At 41.5% G+C, this 21582-nt stretch overlaps 1 protein-coding gene across 4 annotated transcripts in view; it reads left to right on the top strand.

Annotated features, from left to right (window-relative positions):
- The window catches only part of CSMD2 (CUB and Sushi multiple domains 2), a 600967-nt gene that overhangs the window by 511991 nt on the left and 67394 nt on the right, over positions 1-21582 (top strand). For all 4 annotated transcript variants that reach the window (XM_045064163.1, XM_045064162.1, XM_045064161.1 and 1 more), the window contains exons 45-50: positions 3937-4017; positions 4486-4599; positions 10958-11146; positions 13571-13717; positions 15919-16107; positions 20754-20939. In XM_045064163.1, coding sequence (XP_044920098.1) covers positions 3937-4017; positions 4486-4599; positions 10958-11146; positions 13571-13717; positions 15919-16107; positions 20754-20939 — 906 coding nt within the window. The remainder of the gene's footprint in view (positions 1-3936; positions 4018-4485; positions 4600-10957; positions 11147-13570; positions 13718-15918; positions 16108-20753; positions 20940-21582) is intronic.

Below are 21582 nucleotides of genomic sequence, written 5' to 3'. Positions count from 1 at the left end.
TAAGTATGTGTTAGAAAATATTTTTTTCAGAATTTGAGAGACTTTTTTTTTTTCAGTTTTATTGGGATACAATTGGCATATGGCACTGTGTAAGTCTAGGCATACAACATAATGGCATGACTTATGTATATTGTGAAATAATCACGGCAATAAATTCAGTTAATAGCTATCATCTCATATAGATACCCAAAAATAAGAACTCTTAGGATCTGCTCTCCATTAACAACATTCAAATATGTCAAACAGCAGTGTTACCATCATGTAACACATGATATCCCCAGTACTTATTCATCTCATAACTAGAAGTTTGTACACTTTGATCCTCTTTATCCAATTCCCTACCCAGAAAGTCTACTTTAAAGATAAGCATGTGGCTGAGATTGAAAGATACCAAATTTTTTTAAAAGCTTTATAAAAGAAAATATTAAGAATTGGTTAAGCAGGGGGACTCCTTGGTGGCTCAATCAGTTATGCATCTGCCTTCAGTTCAGGTCATGATCCTGGGGTCCTGGGATTGAGCCCTATGTCAGGCTCTCCCTCTGCCCCTCCCCCAACTCGTGCTCGCTTGCTCTCTCTCTCTCTCTCACAAATAAATAAAATCTTTAAAAAAAAAAAAAAAGAAAGAAAGAAAGAATTGGCTAAACAGAATAAGCAGAAACTTCACGCATCTACAAATTCAAAGAGTGTCCTAGAAAAATATAAGCAGAGGATAAACTGAAAAAATATTTAACAGGCAGAAGTAAGTCTTTTTTTTTTTTTTTAAGAGAGGGAGGGGGCAGGGGCAAAGGGAGAGATGGAGAACCTTAAGCAGGCTCCATGTCCAGTGCTAGGCCCTACCTCACAACCCTGAGATCAGGACCTGAGCCAAAATCAAAAATTAGATGCTTAACCAACTGACCCACCCAGGTGCTCCCAGAAATCGATCTTAAATATGCACCAGGTTCTTCAAATTTGTAAGAAAAATAGGAGCAAAGGACTAACAGAATGTTAAGAAGAAAAACCTAGTCTATTCATCTATGAAAAAAATGTTTAACCTAACTCGTTATCAAATGTCAATTTAAAAAAAAAAAATGCTACCTTTTTGTTTATCTGAGTTCCATGAGGGCAAGGACTGTCTGTTTTGTTTACTCTTGCATCTTCAGTGCCTAACACAGTGCCTGACCCAGGCTAAGCCCTCCACAATCATTAAATGAGTCGGATGGAAGAATGGTAGCATCCAGTGTCAGAGAAACAGCCACTCTGTTGCTGATATCAGTTACAGCCATTTTCCTGGAGAGAAAAATGGAAGCATACATCCAATACAGGCACGGTCCTCCCTGGTTTATGTTAAGTCACGGTTAAACCTTCGTGGTTACCCCACGAGTGCCTCTTGGTTTTAATACTCACATTTTCTAAAGCTTCTATGTCTCTCAATACATTTTTCAGCCAATATATCTACAGAAAGAAAATGATTTAAATCATCAAAATATAATACAACATTTTCAACAAAACTATATATAGGAAAAGTCTCAGGTTACTTTCCAATTGCAATTGGTAAAACACTGGGATCCCAGGCAAACATTTAGAATGTGTATCTGTGTTGCTGCTGGTTCTGAGAGGTTGTGATGATGTGATGTTCACTGATGTACAGCCGTGCTGTACCACCCACAGCACCATCCTGGACACGCACCCACATTACCCTTGTTTTCAGGCTAGGGTTTCACAATGTGTCCCGCTGGGAAGGTTCGTGTGGTGCTCTATGGTATGCAAAGTGTATGTGCTAGAATGAACAGAGCCGCTGTTTTGTTACACTAGTCATTCTTGGGTGGTCATGCAGTAATGTTTCAAGTATTGAACTTCCAGCATTATGGTTTCTTGCATACACACACACACACACACACACACATCTTATTTTAAACACTTTCTGAGTTTGGGATTATGCACTGTAATTTTTTCCCACTTGAAGTGGTTGTAAATAGGCTCCTAGTTAGCATCTTTACACGGAACATCTGATTTCTGATAGTGGGTCACTGACATTCAGTAGGAGATGCTTATACTTTTAAAAGGTCATACAATTTAATCATTTCTAGGTTTTTTTTCATATTTCTATTTAAATGCCAATTAGTTGACCTTCAGTGTAATATTAGTTTCAAGTGCAGAATTTAGTGATACAACACTTCCACATATCACCTGGTGTTCATCACAAGTGCAAGCCTTAATCCCCATCACCTGTTTAACCCACACCCCCCCACCTCCCCTCTGGTAACCATCAGTTTGTTCTTTACACTTAAGAGTCTTTTCCTTGGTTTTACTCTTCCTTTTCTCTATATTCGTTTGTCTTGTTTCTTATATTCAATATATGAGTGAATTCATATGGTATTTGCCTTTCTCTTACTGATTTATTTTGCTTAGCATAATACTCTCTACCTCCATCCATGTCATTGCAAATGGCAAGATTTCATTCTTTTTAATGGCTTAGTAATATGGTTGTAGTAGAGTATTATATATATATACACATATATATACACATATATATGTGTGTATATAAATGAAATAAAAATATATACATATATATGTGTATATATGTGTGTGTATGTATATACATATATATACATAAAATATATCACATCTTCTTTATCCATTCATCAGTTGATGAATATTTGGGCCATATCCATAATTTGGCTATTGTTGATAATGCTACTATAAACATTGGGGTGCATATATCCTTTCAAATTAGTATTTTTGTATCCTTTGGGTAAATACCTGGTAGTGCACTTTCTAGATCCAAAAATATGCAAAGAACTTATAAAACTCAACACCTAAAAAACAAATAATCCTGTTTAAAAATGGGAAGACATGAAAAGACATTTTTCAAGAAGACATCCAGCTAACCAGCAGACACATGAAAAGATGATCAACATCACTCATTATCAGGGAAATACAAGTCAAAAATACAATAAGATACCACCTCAGACCTGTCAGAATGGCTAAAATAGGCAACACAGGAAACCACAGATGTTGGTAAGGATGCAGGGAAAGGGAAACCCTCCTGCACTGTAGATGAGTTTAATTTTCTTCCTACTGTTGTCATAGAAAATCTCATATTTTCTCTCAGGACAGTGTATTACATTTGTAATTTTTTTGAGATAATGTTCTTTGTGAAAAAGCATAATGGAGTTTGGGGGGACTTTGGAAGTAATCACAGCAGTAGCAATGGCAACAGCCGCTCTCACTTACATAGCACCAACTGCATGCCACGTAGCGAAGGGAAGGCAAGCAGTGAGCCCACGCTGAGCTTTGTCTCAGCAAAACCAACCACAAACAGTCCAGTCTCTGCCCAGAAGGGTGGTGTCCAGTGTAGAAAACCCACTGTAGCCGAAGATGTCTGGCCAATTGTCTGAAGGGAAACCAGCTGGCTTTAGTGGGCACTCACATGAGCTACACTCGGTACTTGGATGTCAAGCAGTGGGAAGAATATGGGATTTGAGAGCAGCCAGACCTAGATTCAAGTCCTATGGCACTCACTTCCTGTGTGACCTTGGAAAAGTAACCAAAGCTTTCTGAATCTCAGCTTTCTCATAAAGAGAGGAAGAACACCTCGCAGAGGGATCAGCCACCATGAGAATTAAAGGTGACAATGCGTGAAAGAGTCTCATGTAGTAGGTGCTCAGGAAATGCTTCTCTCCCCTTCCCTTCAGTGCTGGTGACTGTCACTAAGCCTCTCCTTTATTGTTGGTGTTACTATATAGCTCCTGGTTTTTGCATCAGAAACAAACAAAGAATGACAGCAGATTTGCTAAATAGTACTTGGCTAAACTTGCCCTGTGTACAGATCAAAAGTCACTTGCATCTGTGTGGGTGAATGAGGAATGAGAAGGTGAAGAATTGAACGAGTGAATGACAACGTGCCCCAAGAATGATGCTCTTACACCAATTTGTCTACTTCTGTCTTTTCAGCTTATCCACTCACCAAATGCCCTCCTCCCACCATCCTCCCCAACGCCGAAGTCGTCACAGAGAATGAAGAATTCAACATAGGTACCCCCTCCCAAACCAGCAAGGACTGGGCAGGCAAAGAGGTGCCGGGTTGGGTTGGGGCTGGCCAGCAAGGTGCATCTCTCCCTCCCATCCGTGGAGAGAAACAGTAGGCCAAGTGCAAGATGGCTGATGTTCTGTCAACTGAGTCTGCTCCAAAAATACAAACAATTCCTTTTAGCCATCACTAGGCAGAGGAGACAGGAAGGCAGTTTTCTTCTGTGATTCAAGTCAGTATGGTTTTGAGAAATGAATCCATGCAGCTCCCTACAAAAAGTTCCTGGAATGTGGAAGCTCAAGGCTGAGCTATGAGAAGGAGGTAGCAGTTTTTCTGGGTCATTTTATTGGAGTTGACCTGAGCAGAGCACAACCCACTACTGATTGACCTGCCTGGAAGTGGGTTTTTAAGTACTAAGGTGTGCCTCGCCCAGACTTTGCCAGCAAATCCCCACATGGGTCTCTCTTTGGCAGGTGACACTGTCCGCTACAGGTGCCTTCCTGGCTTTACCTTAGTCGGGAGTGAAATCCTGACCTGCAGACTTGGAACTTACCTACAGTTTGAAGGACCACCCCCAGTATGTGAAGGTAATTGCACAGAGCCATGCCTTTGTGGGTCTCAAGTTCCTCCAAAATGTATTCTTTATCTTACTCCTCTTTATCTTCCCAGTCCCTGCCCATAAAGTAAGAGGGCATTTGGTGAATGTTTGTTTATATGAATGAATGATTGCTCTAGAGAAATTCTTAGGTCCTACTCTTAAGTGGGGCTACAGATTGCCATATAACCACTTTTATCTCTGTCTTCCTTTTTTCTAACTGGCATTCTGTGGAAATGGCCTACTAATCATTGGAAGGAAGAAGTTCTGGGACCTCAGGGAGAGGTGGGCTTGCACACCAACCTAGCGCTATTGGAGTGCAGATGTACTCAAGGTCCTATGTGCTGAACTTCACTCCAGTGTGACGCCTTGACAGAAAATGAATTAACTTCACCAAGTGATCCTTACTAAAACCAAAAACAAACTCTCCACTCAAAAGACTTCTGACCTAGGACTAGATATTTAACTGTCCTGTGCCTCAATTGTCTCATCTATAAAATGAAGATTATGATATTATTTATGCCATGGACTTACTGTGAGGAAAAATATGGGTTAATAATGTAAAGCACTTTAGAACTATGCCTGGCACATAGTTACTGCCCAGTGTGGGTTATTATTATTGTTATTAGTAGTATTACTGCTTCTGGTACTAATGCTACCAGCAAATATTCAGCAGTGTGTGGAGAAACATGTCAGCTTTTCCACCACTTTTCATAAGGCAAGAGAAGAGAATCCACAATATGGTTCATTAGTGAGAAAGAAAGAAGCCGCAGCCCTAGAATTGGGCTGCCCCAATACACTGAGAAATTCATTATCTCTAAGTTGAGCTGACCTACCCATATACACCAAACAACCAGCCCCCCTATAAAAGTGGACTTTAGCTTTGATCCTGCCCCAGAGCTTCCCTGCTTTGTTCCAGCCTTAGTTTCTCATCTCTGGCTTTGTTTCTGTGTCTACATGGCTCCAGCCTTCTTGGCTCTACTCCTATCCTCAACCTCATGCTTTCCTCTGGGACTTGGTGTTATACCTGGTTTCTCAAGATGTGACCCTTCACTGGTTTTGTTATAATATCAGCTTTATTGGGATAAACTTCATGTACCATGCAACTCATCCATTTAAATCACTTCAGTGATTTCTAGTATATTCAGAGCTTTGTAGCCATTTATTAGATTTTTTTCACCTCAAAATGAAACACTGTACTGATGAGCAGTCAGCTTCCATTTCTTTCCAGCCCCCTTGCCCCCCCCAAAGAATTCTAGACAACCACCAATCTAGTTCATGTCTCATGAAATTGACTATTCTGGATATTTCATGTTAATAAAATACCACAAGAATTTTTTTGTATGCTCAAGAAATAAAAATAAAACCTAATATTGGTAAAGAATGGAAATATCTACCATATTCATTAAGAAAAAGGATGAATACAGGTAGAAGGGTTCAGATGCAAAAAGTAGCAATGAGCTAAGGAATCAGTAAAATAGGGTAGTAAATCTAAGTAAGCAATACTGACCATAGTAGATTTAAAAATATACACACAACTGGATAAATAAATGACACTGAAAGAAAAAAAGAGTAAGTAAGCTCAGGACCCTCACTTGTTGAGGAGAAGGTTTGATATTGATTAACCCACTATGTTAGTTAAATATATAAATTAAAAATAAAGCTTAATTTTATGGATAGTTTTTAAAATTATGGATAGCCATAGTAGGTATAAGTTCTTTTTCTAATTTTATTTTATTTTATGTTTTAAGTGTTCCAAGATTCATTATTTATGCATCACACCCAGTGCTCCCACCAATACGTGCCCTCCTTAATACCTACCACCAGGCTCACCTAACCCCCCACCTCTTTCCCCTCCAAAACCCTCAGTTTGTTTCTCAGAGTCCACAGTCTCTCATGCTTCATCTCCCCCTCCAATTCCCCCAGTTCACTTTTCCTTTCCTTCTCTTAATGTCCTCCATGTTATTCCTTATACTCCACAAGTAAGTGAAACCATATAATTGACTTTCTCTGCTTGACTGATTTCACTCAGCATAATCTTCTCCAGTCCCATCCGTGTTGATACAAAGGTTGAATATTCATCCTTTCTGATGGAGGCTTAATATTACATTGTATATATGGACCATATCTTCTTTATCCATTCATCTGTTGAAGGGCATCTTGGCTTTTTCCAGTTTGGTGATTGTGGGAATGCAAGTTACTATGCGTAAGTTCTAAAACCATAATCAAAAATAAGGATAAAGAGAACTCAATTAATCCAATAGAAACATTAAAGAAGAGAAAAAATCATGGTAAACTGAAAACACAAAATAAGGTAGAAAAACCAAATGCAAATATATGTGTAACCATAGTAAGTTAACTCAGTAAAACTGCTAATCAAAAAAAAGAGATTTTCAGATTAGTTAAGTAAAAAAATTTAATTGTAGGCTTTCCATAAACTTAGACTTGAATATCTTCAGCTGCCTCCCTAAAGACATAACTAGAAGGGTCACTCATCCCTGGTATGAAAAAAAACTTTGAAAAAGTAGCAAGTACGAACCTCTAAAATCTAAGGTCGCAAAAATCCATCAAAAATAAATAACAGTCATAAAATTCTATGTACCTAACAATATAGGTTTGAAATATATAAGGAACATTGACAGAATTTTAGGGAGAAGAGGATAAATTCATAATTACAGTTGGAGATTTTCACACACCTCATCCAATGACACACCAAAAATAAGTAGGTACATATAATATTTGAATGATATAGTTATGTCAGTTGGTAAGTTTTTGCTACATAAAAACCATGCCAAAATTTAGAGGTTTTAAATAATAACCACTTATTTCCTACAAAAGACACAGTTTAAATATAAGTACCAGATAGCTTGCAAGAAAAGAAAAGAAAAAGATATATCATGCAAATGGTAAACATAAGAAACATAAAGAAATTTTGGATAATATTGCAAGCAAGGAGTATTATCAGAAATAGATTTTATAATGACAATTGAGTTAATTCCATTATGAAGGATATATATGTTATATGGAGATGATAAAAGAGCTTCAAAACACATGAAGGAAAAATGGACAGAATTAAATGTGAAAAAGAAAAGGCAAACTACAGAATAAAAGAAGATATTCATCATACATATATTTGTTTAAAGGACTTATATCTAGGCTATGTTAAGAAATTTAACAACTCAATAATAAGACAGTACAATAAAAATATGGACATGTATTGCATGGAGCACTGGGTGTGATGCATAAACAATGAATTCTGGAACACTGAAAAGAAATTCAAAAAATAAATTTTTAAAAATATGGACAAAAGACTTGACTAGACACTTTGTAAAATAAGATATATGAATAGCCTATAAGTATACGAAAAAATGCTAAAACATCATTAGTCATCAGGAAAATGCAAATTAAAACCCTAATGAAATACTACTACTACACACCCACTAGAATACCTCAAATTTAAGACTGAAAATACCAAGTGTTGACAAGAATGTGGAGGAAGTAGAATTTTTATACATTGCTGGTTGGGATGTAAAATTATACAGTTACTTTGGAAGACTGACTGGTAGTTTCTCTCAAAGTTAAACATACACCTGCCCTACTGCCCAGCAATTACACTCCTTGTTATTTTCCCAAGAGAAATGAAAACCCATATCCACAAAAGGACTTGTATATGAATTCCATAATAATCCCAAACTGGAAGCAGCCTAAATGTTCATTAATAATAAATAGAAAGAATGAAAAACCAGAATACTGTGATTGCTACAGAGCAATAAAAATAAATGAAGTAGTAATACACGGAACACCATGGATTGAATCTTAGAAACATTATGTTTAGCAAAAGAAACCAGACACAAAAATAACACGTCTGATTCCAATTGTATGAAATTCTAGTACAATCAAAACTAATCTGTTGTTATAATTTCCTGGAGGCTGGGGCAGATCATACTAATTAATTACAGAGGGGCCTGAGAGAACATTCTGGAGTGATGATAATAATCTATCCTGATTACTGCACACCTAAAATCTGTTCATTTATTGTACATAAATTATATCTCAAAAATTTTGAACTTTAAAGAGAAGTTAATGAGTTATAAAACAGAAAAACATCCTTACTGATCAATAAAAAGAAGTACCTGGAACAAAGAGTGGCAAAATAATCTAACCATTAGTTGAGTTAAACAATGGGAGAAAGCAGCAATATACAAAAAATAAGAAAGGGAAAATGGAATATAACCATTGAAGCAAGAGAAAATTTTAAATTATGAGACCACCTTGTACAAACCTATGCCAATAAATTAATGATTTGATACAAAATATTTTCTAGAAAGGTGTAATTTAATAAAATGGAGCTCAGTGGATAGAAAGTTTATACTTTCCTAATTCTTTAAAAGAAATAGAGAATGTTATCAGAGGAAACCCCATCAAAGACATCAAGACTGGATGGTTTCGTGGAAGAATAAACTTCTAAATAAACTACTAAACCATCAAAGGCCAGACATCTTGAGCATACAGGGAAAGAAAAACTTGTCAACACTAATGCTCAGATCTGATAAAGTTGCGCACAAAAAGGCAAACCTGTGGACCAATCTCATTTGAGAAATCATGCCTATTTCCCCTCAGTGGGGGAGTTTCAGTTAGGGGAGAGCTACAAGAGCAGCCCTGGTAACAGCTGGAGAGTACCACGAAGCTTGGGGGGATGTAAATATCACCACACTTCAGCGACCTGGAGGTATCAGTTTTGTAAAATGAGGAGCATTTCAAAATCAAGTCTGTTTTCCTCCATTTGTTTTTCTTCCCCATTTGCAAAATAAGAAGGAAGTTCTCTCTGGAGAAGCTAGTTAGTACCTTTCAAAGCTATTCAAAAGGGGCGGGGAGGGGGGGTGCCTGACTGTCTCAGTAGAGCATGTGACCCTTGACCTCGGGGTTATGAGTTTGAACCCCATGTTGGGCATAGAGAGTACTTTAAAAAAAAAATGTGTGTGTGTTGCAAAGCTACTCAAAGGTGTCCCAGATGAGCTGTGTGAATTTGGGGTCACAGCAAGCACTTTTGCTTGTTAGCCCAGACCCCGTGCTGATTAGCAAGTCCCGTTTCTGTGAAGGCAGAAGGTTTGAAGGAAGCAGTGGAGACAGGTGGAGACTGAGTGGCTCAATCTCCTCCCCAGAACAGCCTCATCTCAGATTATGATTCAGGATTGCCCTTGGCTGTGCAGTTCCAGACGCTCTCCTTTGTCAGTGTCCTAGAATCCAGTACATTCAGGAAGTCTGTCAAAGGCACATACACAGCAAAATCCCAATTTCTCCATTTGTAGTGACTGGGACACTTGCCACTGCTGCCCAGGCCATGCCTCTTTCATGCCTGAAGAAGATGATTCAGTCCTCAGAACTTAACTGTGACGTCCTCAGCCCGAACAAAGGGAGGGAGATCATCCTGAAGTTGGCTTCACATAGGAAGTAGTGACAGGTCCCTGTACTGCAGGAGAGAGCACCCCTCTGGCAGCCGGGGTGTGCAGGGCTCCTCAGAACCAGCATCTTCTCTCACCTCCCTGGTGACAGACACAGGAAATCCAATCTAGCCCCTCCAGCAACTCCTTTCCCAAATTCTACATTGACTATCTTCCTTAGGCTGCCATGTTTTCTTAAGTTATCTTAATACTACTAATCAGGCCACAGCCAAGCTCTGCTGGTTCCTTCTGTTCCTGGTATAATTACATCATTATCATTATCATCTCTACAGTTTATGAAGACATTGTGTTGCATGCCATAGATATATTGTTCCCTATAATATCATAGATATTATAATATTAATTTACAATGGTATAATATGTTATATAATGCAATAGCCTTGTAAGGCAGGTGTTACCGTTCTGCATCAGAGGTAGAGATGCCATTGCACAGAGAGGAAATAATTTGTTCAAGACCACACAGCTAGTAAGAGACCAAGGTGGGCTATAAATCCAGATGTGTTTGACTCAAAGCTCCATATACTTACATCTGCCCTATACTCTTTTTGTACACATAAATCCCATTTAATAGAATAACTCTTGGATTTGGGGACACTTTCTCTTGTCTGCCTGTCTGTATTATTGTCAGTTTTACTCCAAAGACCATATCTGAGCTAGGAAGTAATGCCAACCAACTGACCAGGCCTGAATCCCAGCAACATAGTAACATTGACACAGAATCTGAGGTCACTTCATGCCATGGAGCAGTGTAATGATGGGCCTTGGGGTCTTGTTTGAATGTGCTCAAATACTCGTGTTCCAGTGGTTGTCTTTTGTACCAGGGAAATGTGTTGGCCCTGGTTCCCTTTCCATCCCATATACCTGATATTTCTCTTTCTTTCTTCCAAGTACACTGCCCAACAAATGAGCTTCTGACAGACTCCACAGGTGTGATCCTGAGTCAGAGCTATCCAGGAAGCTATCCCCAGTTCCAGACCTGCTCCTGGCTGGTGAGAGTGCAACCCGACTACAACATCTCCCTCACAGTGGAGTACTTTCTCAGTGAGAAGCAGTATGATGAGTTTGAGATCTTTGATGGTAAGTCAGTCAAATGTTGAATAGTTGCCTGCTGCAGATGGCAGATTTGCTTCTGAACCCTAGGGATCTGTGCCATTACCTCCCCATTAGAGCTTTCCTAAAGCCCCATGCAACATCTTTCTCTACCACAGAAACCCCAATACCATGGGCTCCAGTAGATTGTATGGCCCATGGGGCAGGGATGCTTTGTTGCCACCTAGTACTGCTACAGAATGCTTTCTTACTCCAGCCCCTACTCAACATTAGCACCTTGCATGTCACCCAATAAATGGATCACAGCAGTATTCCCACATGAAGAGTATGCCGCCTCTGAACTCAAAGGGGTCTACCAAGTATTATGCTTTTGTCTTTGTAGTACAAGGGAAAAGGCACACTTCCTCTTTAATTTGGACAGAATGTTTCAGGTGTCCTTAAACCACTGGGGAAATTTCACCTGCCTCTTTGTAGGACTTATCTCTTACCCTCTGGAGCCCTGTGTCTTACAAAAGCATCTACACTAATTGTCCCTTCTGGCTCCTCAGAGGCAATTAATACGATCTCCTCCTAGAGAGAGTCAATATGTCATATCCTGCAGGATGTCCAGATGGTCCACATCTTTTCATACTATATTCTGACAGTGAGCAGGAGAATTAACATAGCTCTGGGGCAAGACCATGAATGTATACTGTTGTCTATCTTGTGAATGCAAATTGCTTATGATCCTCCTTTCTGATGGGTCTGGAAAGAGCGTCTTGTTAGATCAATAACTGCATTTCATGCAACCCAGGCAGTGTTAATATGCTCTAATGAAGATACAACATCTGGCATAGCTACTACAATTGAGGACTACCACTTGGTTAAGTTGGTACTGTGAGATGGACCTGGGCCAGGACTCCATTCATTACCAGCTCCAACCCTCAGACACTTCTAACAGAGGGGCCATGATAGTGTTTTGGGTTCCCAGGTATCAGCATCAGTTCACATTCTGTATCCAAAATCTTTGGAATACCTGAACATTCCTTTTTCTCCAGTATTCAGTTGCCTGAGGAAATAGCAGTGAGTTTTTCTTGGGCAAAGACTGAGAGAATCACTACTATATAAGTTGATGCCATTTTGTTGGGTCCTTTTTCATGGGAACCCAGTTTCTCCTTCAGCCAAAGTGTTCTGGAATGAAATGGAACCTGGCTCAGGTCTCCAAACTGAGTGACAGGTTGCAACTTTCCATTGGGGTCAGCTTTCCTCACTGTTTTGACTATATGTTCATGATGTTTTGTTCATATATTCATATATCGGGGGGCTTTCCATCTATCTTGCCCTTAAGAATATCATGTTCTGTGAGACACCACCATAGATCCTACAGGTTAGACCCTCCCCACTACCATTCCAACCTTGCTTCCCATTTTAGCAATTACACTAGCCTCGCTTAGACTGTTAAGTGCCTCCGCCTGGCTCCTGTATTCTAGAATCTTCTCATCCCCATTAATACTAGGAAGCCCAATTCTGTGACAGCATCTCCTTCCATCAGTTTAGGTGATAGAGGACAGCTGTTACTCAGGTTGTCGATGGTGCTGGTGCTCACCCCCTCCATCAGTGTGTTCCTCGTTGCTTTAGGAACTGGAGTATTCCCCCAGGTCCTTCTGAGGGACACGGTCAGCTAGTGGGCATTTTGGTCTGATGTGATAGACCTATTCTGGCATGCCACTTTTCTGAGCCTTCTGACCCCTTCCTTCACAGTTTGTCACAGCGGCTCCGATGGCTCTATTTTGTTTAATGTGTCCCATTATCTTTGCCAAGCTTCCACAAGCTGTCTTGGCAGATATCAGAACCATCACTCAGGGCTATTTCCAGGGCAATAAATCCTGTTATGGATTATCGAGCTTTACACTCTGCCTTCCTTGTACTAGCCACCTTAAGACACACTCCCAGGCATTAAATGTAGGAAAAAAGAAGAGGGAGGGCTTTCTGGAAGAACCTTGGAAGGGAATATTGAGGAGCTCTTTTATGTATGACATTGAGACACGATGTTTGACTGTAGCTTTTCTCTATGACAAGCACTGAGCTATTTTAAGTGTGCATGTGAGAAGTAGGTGGCAAAGTAGAAGTTCCCAGTTTGCAAACCAGTTCTTACATTAACCAGCTGCTTGATGTTGGCAAGTCCCAAGATGGCAAATAGATTTCATCTTACCTGCCGACTCCTGTAGGTTGGCAGTGACATCCTGGAGCACTGCTTTAGGGCTCCAGAGAAGAGACCACCCAGCGTAGTACCTGGGGATCCAAAGAAAGGACAGAAGAACAGACCATTGCACTGACCCTGACTGTCTCAGCCTAGTCTCATTTCTTGAGGAGTAGAAACAAGAGATGGTTGCATTTGAGGTATCGGATCAAGGTACCTACTCACTTGCAACTGTGCGTGTCTGTCATCCTTTGTCCTGTACTCTCGCCCAGGTCCTTCCGGACAAAGTCCTCTGCTGAAAGCCCTCAGTGGGAATTACTCAGCTCCCCTGATTGTCACCAGCTCAAGCAACTCTGTGTACCTGCGCTGGTCATCTGACCACGCCTACAACCGGAAGGGCTTTAAGATTAGGTATTCAGGTGAGTAAAACATAAGGACACATAGGAAGAGCCACAGCCCCTGATCCCCTGAAGTTGCTTACACAAAACACCCAAGGAAGCCATGGGCCATATCCCCATCAATGACAGAGGCCTTCCACAGGAACTAATAGCTTCTCTCCTCTGAACCTCTCTCGCTACAGCTCTACAAGTGTCCCCAACAGTCTCCACCTACCCTCTTCTGCTCCTTTCCCCACTATAAGCTCTTCCATCTCCTCTGCTCCTATGGACAGCCTATATTGGTCTTTTGGATAAGTTTATTACATATCATCTGATAATATCTCTAAGGTGATCCCATGCCCAACGTTGTTGACATGTTAACACAAGTTCCTTACAATTGAGGAACCCTAAGACATGGGTCTCCAACTGGGAAGTGTTAGCCAGGCAGCAAAAGATGGCCTATATTTTAAGTCCAAGGGCCTCTCTTCTGCTCTGTCCACCACAACTGTCGGGCAGAGGCAAACCCAGGGTCACACCAGGCAGGCGGCTGACCAGCGCCATGGTCTATAAGGAGCATAGAAAGATCGCTGGAAATGTAAGAAGATGGGGGAAAGAAATGACATTTATCTGAAATGACATTTACTGTCTGTGGTTGGAAAGAAAACTTGATAAGCATCCCAGTGCCCATTTTGAAGGGGAGTATGTCCATAAACTGGCTGGGCTCCGCCAGAATGGAGGCAGAGAGGAATTAACTAAAGACCCCGAGGCATTCTGGGAGATGAGGCTGAGGGGCGCCTAGAAAGAGAAGGACATTTTCTACCTCAGAGTCCATGTTCTCTACAAACTGAACCGGAAATCCTTTCCCCCATGCACATTAAAGGAAGGGTAGCTTCATGAGCCCCAAGGGAAGTGATCAGCTGTGTCACCAACTAGCCAAATGATTATTAGACAAGTCACTTACCCTCTCCAGGCTTCAGTGTCCTTGGGATGAAAGAGAAACCTTACAGCAGCTGATTCACTACATGGTGAAACCATTAGAACTTAATGAAAATACAGTAGACTTGCGTACTTTGCCCACACATCAGTTGCCATGACTCAGGATATTTTATACCTGAGACTCTATTCTGATTGAGGTAAACACATAGGTTGATCGACGCAGGTGGCAAAGCAGGAGCCAGGAAACACGTCTGGCCTGGAACGGAGGGCTTTCAAACCCCATTTCACCAGCAGAGCGATGTGATCGCCAAATAAGAGTCCAGAGGACCTCACCTTGGGGTCTAATCCTCCCCTGTTGCATGCCTGCCTGGCAGACCGAGGCGGGGAGTCTTCGAGCCAACAGAAGTACGTGGTCAGAGTGTTCCCCGATCACCCCCATTCCCGGCCTCACAGAACATCCCCTGGGGATCCTCGGCAGGAATCTTTAGGGTCAGCCCCCTGAGGCTGGGATTTTTTTGTTTTGTTTTGTTTTTGAGGCTGGGATTTTTGCCTGTGTTCTTTACTGTGGTACTCCCAGCACTTAGAATATCTCCTGGCATGTAATAAACCCTCCACATCCGTTTGTCGAATAAACGAATGAAATTGGCTGAAGCCATGTGCCAAGGGGGAAGTAGGGCTGTGGATGTGTGTCCTGGATTGCCATGCTCCCTCTCCCCTGGCCCCCTACAACAGAAAGGAGAAGGGCCACTTACTGAGCACCAGATGCCCTGCACGAGGGCGGGGGCTTTACAAACACAATCCCATTTAAATTGTCCAAAAGCCTAGGAGGTGGCCATTTCCCATCCTAATACACAGAGGAGGAGAGGAGACCTCAATGAGCTTCAGGGCTGTGTCCCATGTCACAAACCTGGAAAGGTCAGAACTAGGACCCCAGAGTCCACACCCCTCCAGTCACACTGTCGTGGAGCCAGCCCCTCACTGCCCGGATCTAGATCCCGCGCCTCTTCGGGAGCTGATGGGTTTCAAGAGCCTGAGCTCAGCAGCATGGGCCGCACTGCGTCTGGGCCACGAAAGAGATCCAGGGCTTCATGGCTTCTTCTCTTCTTTCCTTTTCTTTGGCTTTTACTACACTGATCAACCATTTTCAATATCAACTGCTCAGACCTCCCTAAATACCAGAGGACCCAGCAGTAGCAAAGACAAGGAAATGGGACGGGGAGGGGGAAAAAGGAGCTGGGGTATGCAGGGAAGCACACATCCGTCTTCCTGCTTGCGTGTGGTCCCCTGAGCCTCATTTTGTCGTCCAGCTCCCTACTGCAGCCTGCCCAGGGCTCCACTCCATGGCTTCCTTCTGGGCCAGCCCAGCACCCAGCCCGGAGGCTCCGTCCACTTCGGCTGCAACGCCGGCTACCGCTTGGTGGGACACAGCATGGCCATTTGTACCCGGCACCCCCAGGGCTACTATCTGTGGAGCGAGGCCATTCCTCTCTGTCAAGGTGAGGAGCATGTGGAAAGAGGGTGACACGTGGCTTGGATCCTCCTCATCTCTTGGGCTCATCCCAGGACCATCACTTCCAAATGTGGGTGTCCTCATTGATAATTAATTCATTCTTTCAATGAACATATATTGAGGATCTGTAAGATCTCAAGCCCTGGGGATATACATATGCATAAAACAGTATCTATGTTTTCAAAGCAAGGCGGGAGATGGATATGTAGCCACATAAATGCAAAATGGCAGAGGAAGGAAGTGCTGTATCAGGAATACAGACAGTGTTGTGGGAGCCCAGAAGTAAGATGGGACCTACTTCTCCCTAGGGAGGGCTCCCCTCTTCTGGGCTCGGGCTTATAGAGCAAGTGGGGTGTTTGGGGCCAGGCATTGGCAAGGTAACATTCTAGGCAACAGCAAGAGCATTTGCAGAACCCCGAACCGGAGAGAGATCACAAGATATGCAGAGCAGCTTGGGCTGGCGGAAGCATTAGATCAGAAGAGGTGAGGGGCAGAGGTGACCAGGAAGCAACAGAGGCTCACCATAATCATTACCCACAATCAAGCCCATGATCTGTACCAGGTGTTTGCATGCATTGCCTTTCATAATTGATGGGATTTGTTTTCCCTTAAAGTAATATAATTCAGACGAGAGATCTGGGGGGGGGGAAGGAATCTATAGATAATGCAAAGGGCTGCTGGAGGGGAGGTGGGCGGGGTGGGGGGGTTGAATGGGTTAAATGGGTGATGGGATTAAGGAGGGCAGATGTTATGATGAGTCCCAGGTGTTGCATGTAAGTGATGAATCGGTAAATCCTACAGCTGAAATTAATATTACACTGTATGTTAACCAGAATTTGAATAAAAACTTGGCAGAAGAAAAATGACGTATTATCCCATCAACTGAGATCACAGTGTAACATTTCAGCACATTTCCTTTGATCTTTTATGTATTGTTTATAAAAATGGCATCCTCGGTGTACAAAGCTCTTAATATTTTCTTAACATCTGTCACATAATTAAATATACTTCCTTGTCACTATTTTCAGTGGTGGCATAGTGGTACGGAAAAATGTCATGTATTTAAGTATCATCCTAATGGTCATTTGAATCTTTCAATTTTTGATACTGTAAACAGCACTGCTATTAAGATCTTCATAATTCCATCATTATGAACATCCACATTTATTTCTTAAAATAAGTTCCCAGAAATGAGATCGTTGAACCATAATCTATGCAAAATCTACAGCTTTTGACACTCACTGCCCTCGAGGACATTTGCCTTCACCTAACTTCTACCAGCACGGGAAAGTCCTCTTTTCTCCCACATTCACAACATTGTGTACTGCATTAAAAAAATAAATAAAAAGGAAAGGAAAATTTTGCTAATGATACAGACAAAACAAGAAATGACACTCTTTCTTGTTCTTTTGATTCCTAGTGTGGTGACAGACTCTTTAGTGACATCTGTCATCTCTGACCCTCACAACCTTCTCGCCTCTGCCTGAGATTCCTCAAACAATGTGTCATTAGCATTCTGTTTGATGCCCTAAGAAAAGGTCCCAGAGAACAGACTGATCACAAATGGCAAATGTCATTTGGCTTTGGTCTCCGTGTCTCTAACTGTATCAACACAGACAAGTCTTTCTTCTGAAGCGCTAGTTGAAAACCACCATGCCTCTCATCTCTGTTTCCTTTTGTAACTTCCCAAAACTAAGCCCCTCTAGGCTTTTTTGTACTCATCTCCATACTATTTTGTACCCAGACCCAGTCCCAAGCTTCCCACTGATGCCATTGCACTCAGCCATTCCTCCTGAGCTCTCTGGAATCCCAGTTCCCTGGCCAACCAGCATATACCCTTGGTCACTATCCAGAAAGCTGTCTTCACTTCTTCCCTCCACAAAGACTGATTCTCCTCTAAGAACATGAATGCTGGGGCCCTTTCAAGTAAAGGGTCCCCATAACCCAGGGCCAGGAAAGGCCCAGCATTCTTCCAATTCCATATTGCTTCTTCCAAACCATGACTTTCCACCAACAAATATATCTCATTAGAGATCTTGTGCCTTCTAGTGCTTTTGCTCTCATTCCCCAACCCATTCTTTCACTACATATTCTCTCCCTCAGAGATCTCATTCCACCATAAGCTTCCTCTGTCCCTTCCTCTCCTACTTCAATTCTGTCCCTTCCTCTTGGGTTCTGTCCCTTCCTCTCCTACCCACAAGAAGTGCCCTTCATACCTCAGGGTGTAGGGACTGTTTTGGCATGGAGATCAGGAGACATGATTTTAGTGTCTCAGACTGGGAAGGTATCCTCTGTCCTCTTAGTTATCTGCACAGGAAGAGCTGGGCCAAGAGCAGTGAGAAGTGACTGCTGTCAACTTCCTTCATCTGCTATCTCCAGATTGACTGACCCCTTCATGCAAAATATCAGTACGAACCTAAGTATTTCTTCAGAAAAGTTCAAGAAACAAATGCTGTTCATTGATCACAGTTTGACTACTCTAGTACCACCAAAGGAGCTTACAGTCTTGCCACTTAGACTTTAAAAGAGCATCCTATTCAAATGCTTCTCATTTCTTCATTCCACATTTTCTCCTCAGTTCCTCCCTATTTACTCATTCCTTCTGTTTTCCAGTCTTTGAAACCTTCTTCCATCTTGATATCCCAATCCCTGTCCCCTTGAAGAGTCCATCCTTCCCTGTATCATAATGAAGCCCTGGCCCTGTGTCTCTTCTGAATTCTAGTAGCATTGAGGATCACTGTTCACCAATGTGCATGGGGACTTCCTCTGCTTGTGCTGGCTCTGAATGAGGGAGGTCTGAGCTCTAGACAACTTATAGAGGAGGGGGTAGTTGAGGGACAACAGTGGGTACCCTGATTAATTCCCCTCCATCTGTACTAGCTCCTGAACTATCAAAGGGGAAACATGATTTGTGTTGATTTCTTTCAAAGGCAACCCAAGCTACTCCTACTTAAGTAATATGTGTTCCTCCAATAAACATAGTGTTGACCCTACTCCTTATATAATGACCACGACCATGTGCTGCATATCTGTGTTTCCTGAGCTGTCACCTTGAAATTCCTTTTCTTTGTACTCCTGTGTTAGCACTACCACTTTTTAATATTTTTATATCCCATATCATACCTTTCTTGGTTTTTACCTCCTTATTGATGGAGCATAGCCTTAAGTAAATTCCTCATAAAGCGGTCACAAGAAGGAAATTCTCTGAGTCTTTAAATGTCTGAAAATGTCTTTACTTTTGCCCTCATAAGTGCTTGGTAGGTTAACCAGGTAAAATTCTAGATTACAGATCATTTCCTTAAGTAATTTGTTCCATTATCTTTAGACATTCATTGTTGCTGATGGGAAATGTGATGCCAGTCTGATTCTCATTCCTTTGCAGGGATGTCCTATTTTTTTTCTCTCTCTGGGAACTTGTAGGAACTTGTCTTTCATCTTCTGAAATTCCATGATGCTATATCTAAGAATGGCTCTCTTTGCATCCATTTGGCTCCCTTTCAATCTGAAAACTTGTGTCTTTCCAGCTCTAGGAAATTTTCATCTGTGATCTCTGTTCTCTCTGGAAATCCGACCTGTTGGAAGTTGGACCTCCTGGATGTTGACCTCCTATGTTTTCAGTCCTTTTTTCTCATTTTCGGTTTCTGTCTTTTTGGTCTATATTCTGGGAAATTCCCTTTCCTTTTAATCTCCAGCCCTTCTATCTTAATACTTACTTTAGCAATCATATTTTTAACTTAAAAGAGCTTTTCCTTGTTCTGTTGTCATTGTTCTTTTTTCAAAGCCCTTTGTTCTCATTTTATGAATACAATATGTCACCTTGACTTTCTCAGATACCTCCCAATCAAAAGCTTAAAGCTTATGTATCTTCTATTTCCTGAGTTAGCTCTGTTTTCTAAAAGAGAACTTTATTTCTATTTGTTTCTCTTTCTAATCTTATCTTTGTTTATGTCTCTCATGCTACTGGTTGTCTTCATATGTACAGTTATCCCTGGTTAATCCTATTTTAAAGGAAAGGCAAAGCTGATTTTTCCAGGTGGCAGATGTGGGTTACCTTTATTGTGATTACATACAGGTATCTTTGCCCACTAGGTCTCCCTTGTGAATAAGAAGTTGAGTTGTGAGTATGTAGCAGAGATGAGCAGGCAGAGGGGCAGCCTTTAGGCCGAGAGCTCTTAAATCCTAGAATTAGAACAGCTTTACTTTGAGATGCCATCTCACACCTGAGCAACCCTGATTCTCTCAAGGGATTTCTATTTTTTTTTTCTTAGGTGGGAAAGAAAACCCTCTCTATTTTATTTGGAGACTAGATTCCTGGATACCTCTACACTGTATTTGTAAGAAAAGATGGAGGAGAATTGGTGTCACACTATAGCTCCCTCATATTTTAAGATGCAGCTTCTCGGCGCCACTTAATCTATCAACACACCTCGATCTGCATTCCATCTCCCTAAGTTTTTTGAAGTCTCCGCTGCTGCTGATCCTCCCATTTTGTTTATTGTTATGAGGCATTTCTACTTTACTGGTCTTTACTATAACTTTATTAGGGCCTTGGGGGAGAAGAAAGATTAAAAAATGTTCTCAGAATACCATCTTGAAGCAAACATGCCCATAATATTTTTTTCTCTTTGCTAGCTCTTTCCTGTGGGCTTCCTGAAGCCCCTAAGAATGGAATGGTGTTTGGCAAAGAGTACACAGTGGGGACCAAGGCTGTGTACAGCTGCAGCGAAGGCTACCACCTCCAGGCAGGTGCCGAGGCCACAGCAGAGTGTCTGGAGACAGGGCTTTGGAGCAACCACAATGTCCCCCCGAAGTGTGTCCGTGAGTCCTTGGGCAATGGAGATGGGTATAAGGAGGGGCTGGGAATGCAGCTGAAAAGATTCTTGCAAGGAGTGAGCTAAAAAGCGGGTACATGGAGGTTGGGGATTCAGAAAACAGACAGGTGGAGAGTGTCATCTACCAAGTTGGGCTTTTATTTGAAATTGCTCTCAAAGCATTAATAGACCATTGCACCCTGAGATGTTTCAATAAAACATCAAAGAACTTAAGAATAAGTTCCTTTTAGAAGGAAAAACTACCAGAACATTTGCACAAATGTCCTTCGATCACAAAAGTCAAAAATGTTTTATATGCAACTGATGAACTCCTGAACTCTCCATCAGAAACTGATGATGTACTTTATGTTGGCTAATGGAATTTAAAAGAAAAAAGGGTGTTAGTTGGGAAAAAAAAACAAAAACCTACCTCTAAAATGACAGAGGTACAGTTCACTTTAAGGCCAGAATCACAAACTTGCAGCCTATGGGGCCATATTGAGTCTAAAGACATAGAAGTTTTGTACTTTTGATTTGTTTTTTGTGTGTTTGTTTCTTTGGCCTATGGTGTGCTTTATGAAATTTCTGAATTGCTTCCCAACATTTTAAAATTGTGAGAGTTTACATAAAAATCCATATTTCTAGCTCAC

Source organism: Mustela putorius, unplaced genomic scaffold, assembly GCF_011764305.1.
Source record: "Mustela putorius furo isolate JIRA1106 unplaced genomic scaffold, ASM1176430v1.1 tig00003853_pilon_pilon_pilon, whole genome shotgun sequence".
NCBI lineage: Eukaryota > Metazoa > Chordata > Mammalia > Carnivora > Mustelidae > Mustela > Mustela putorius.
This window is presented reverse-complemented; position numbering and strand designations above follow the sequence as displayed.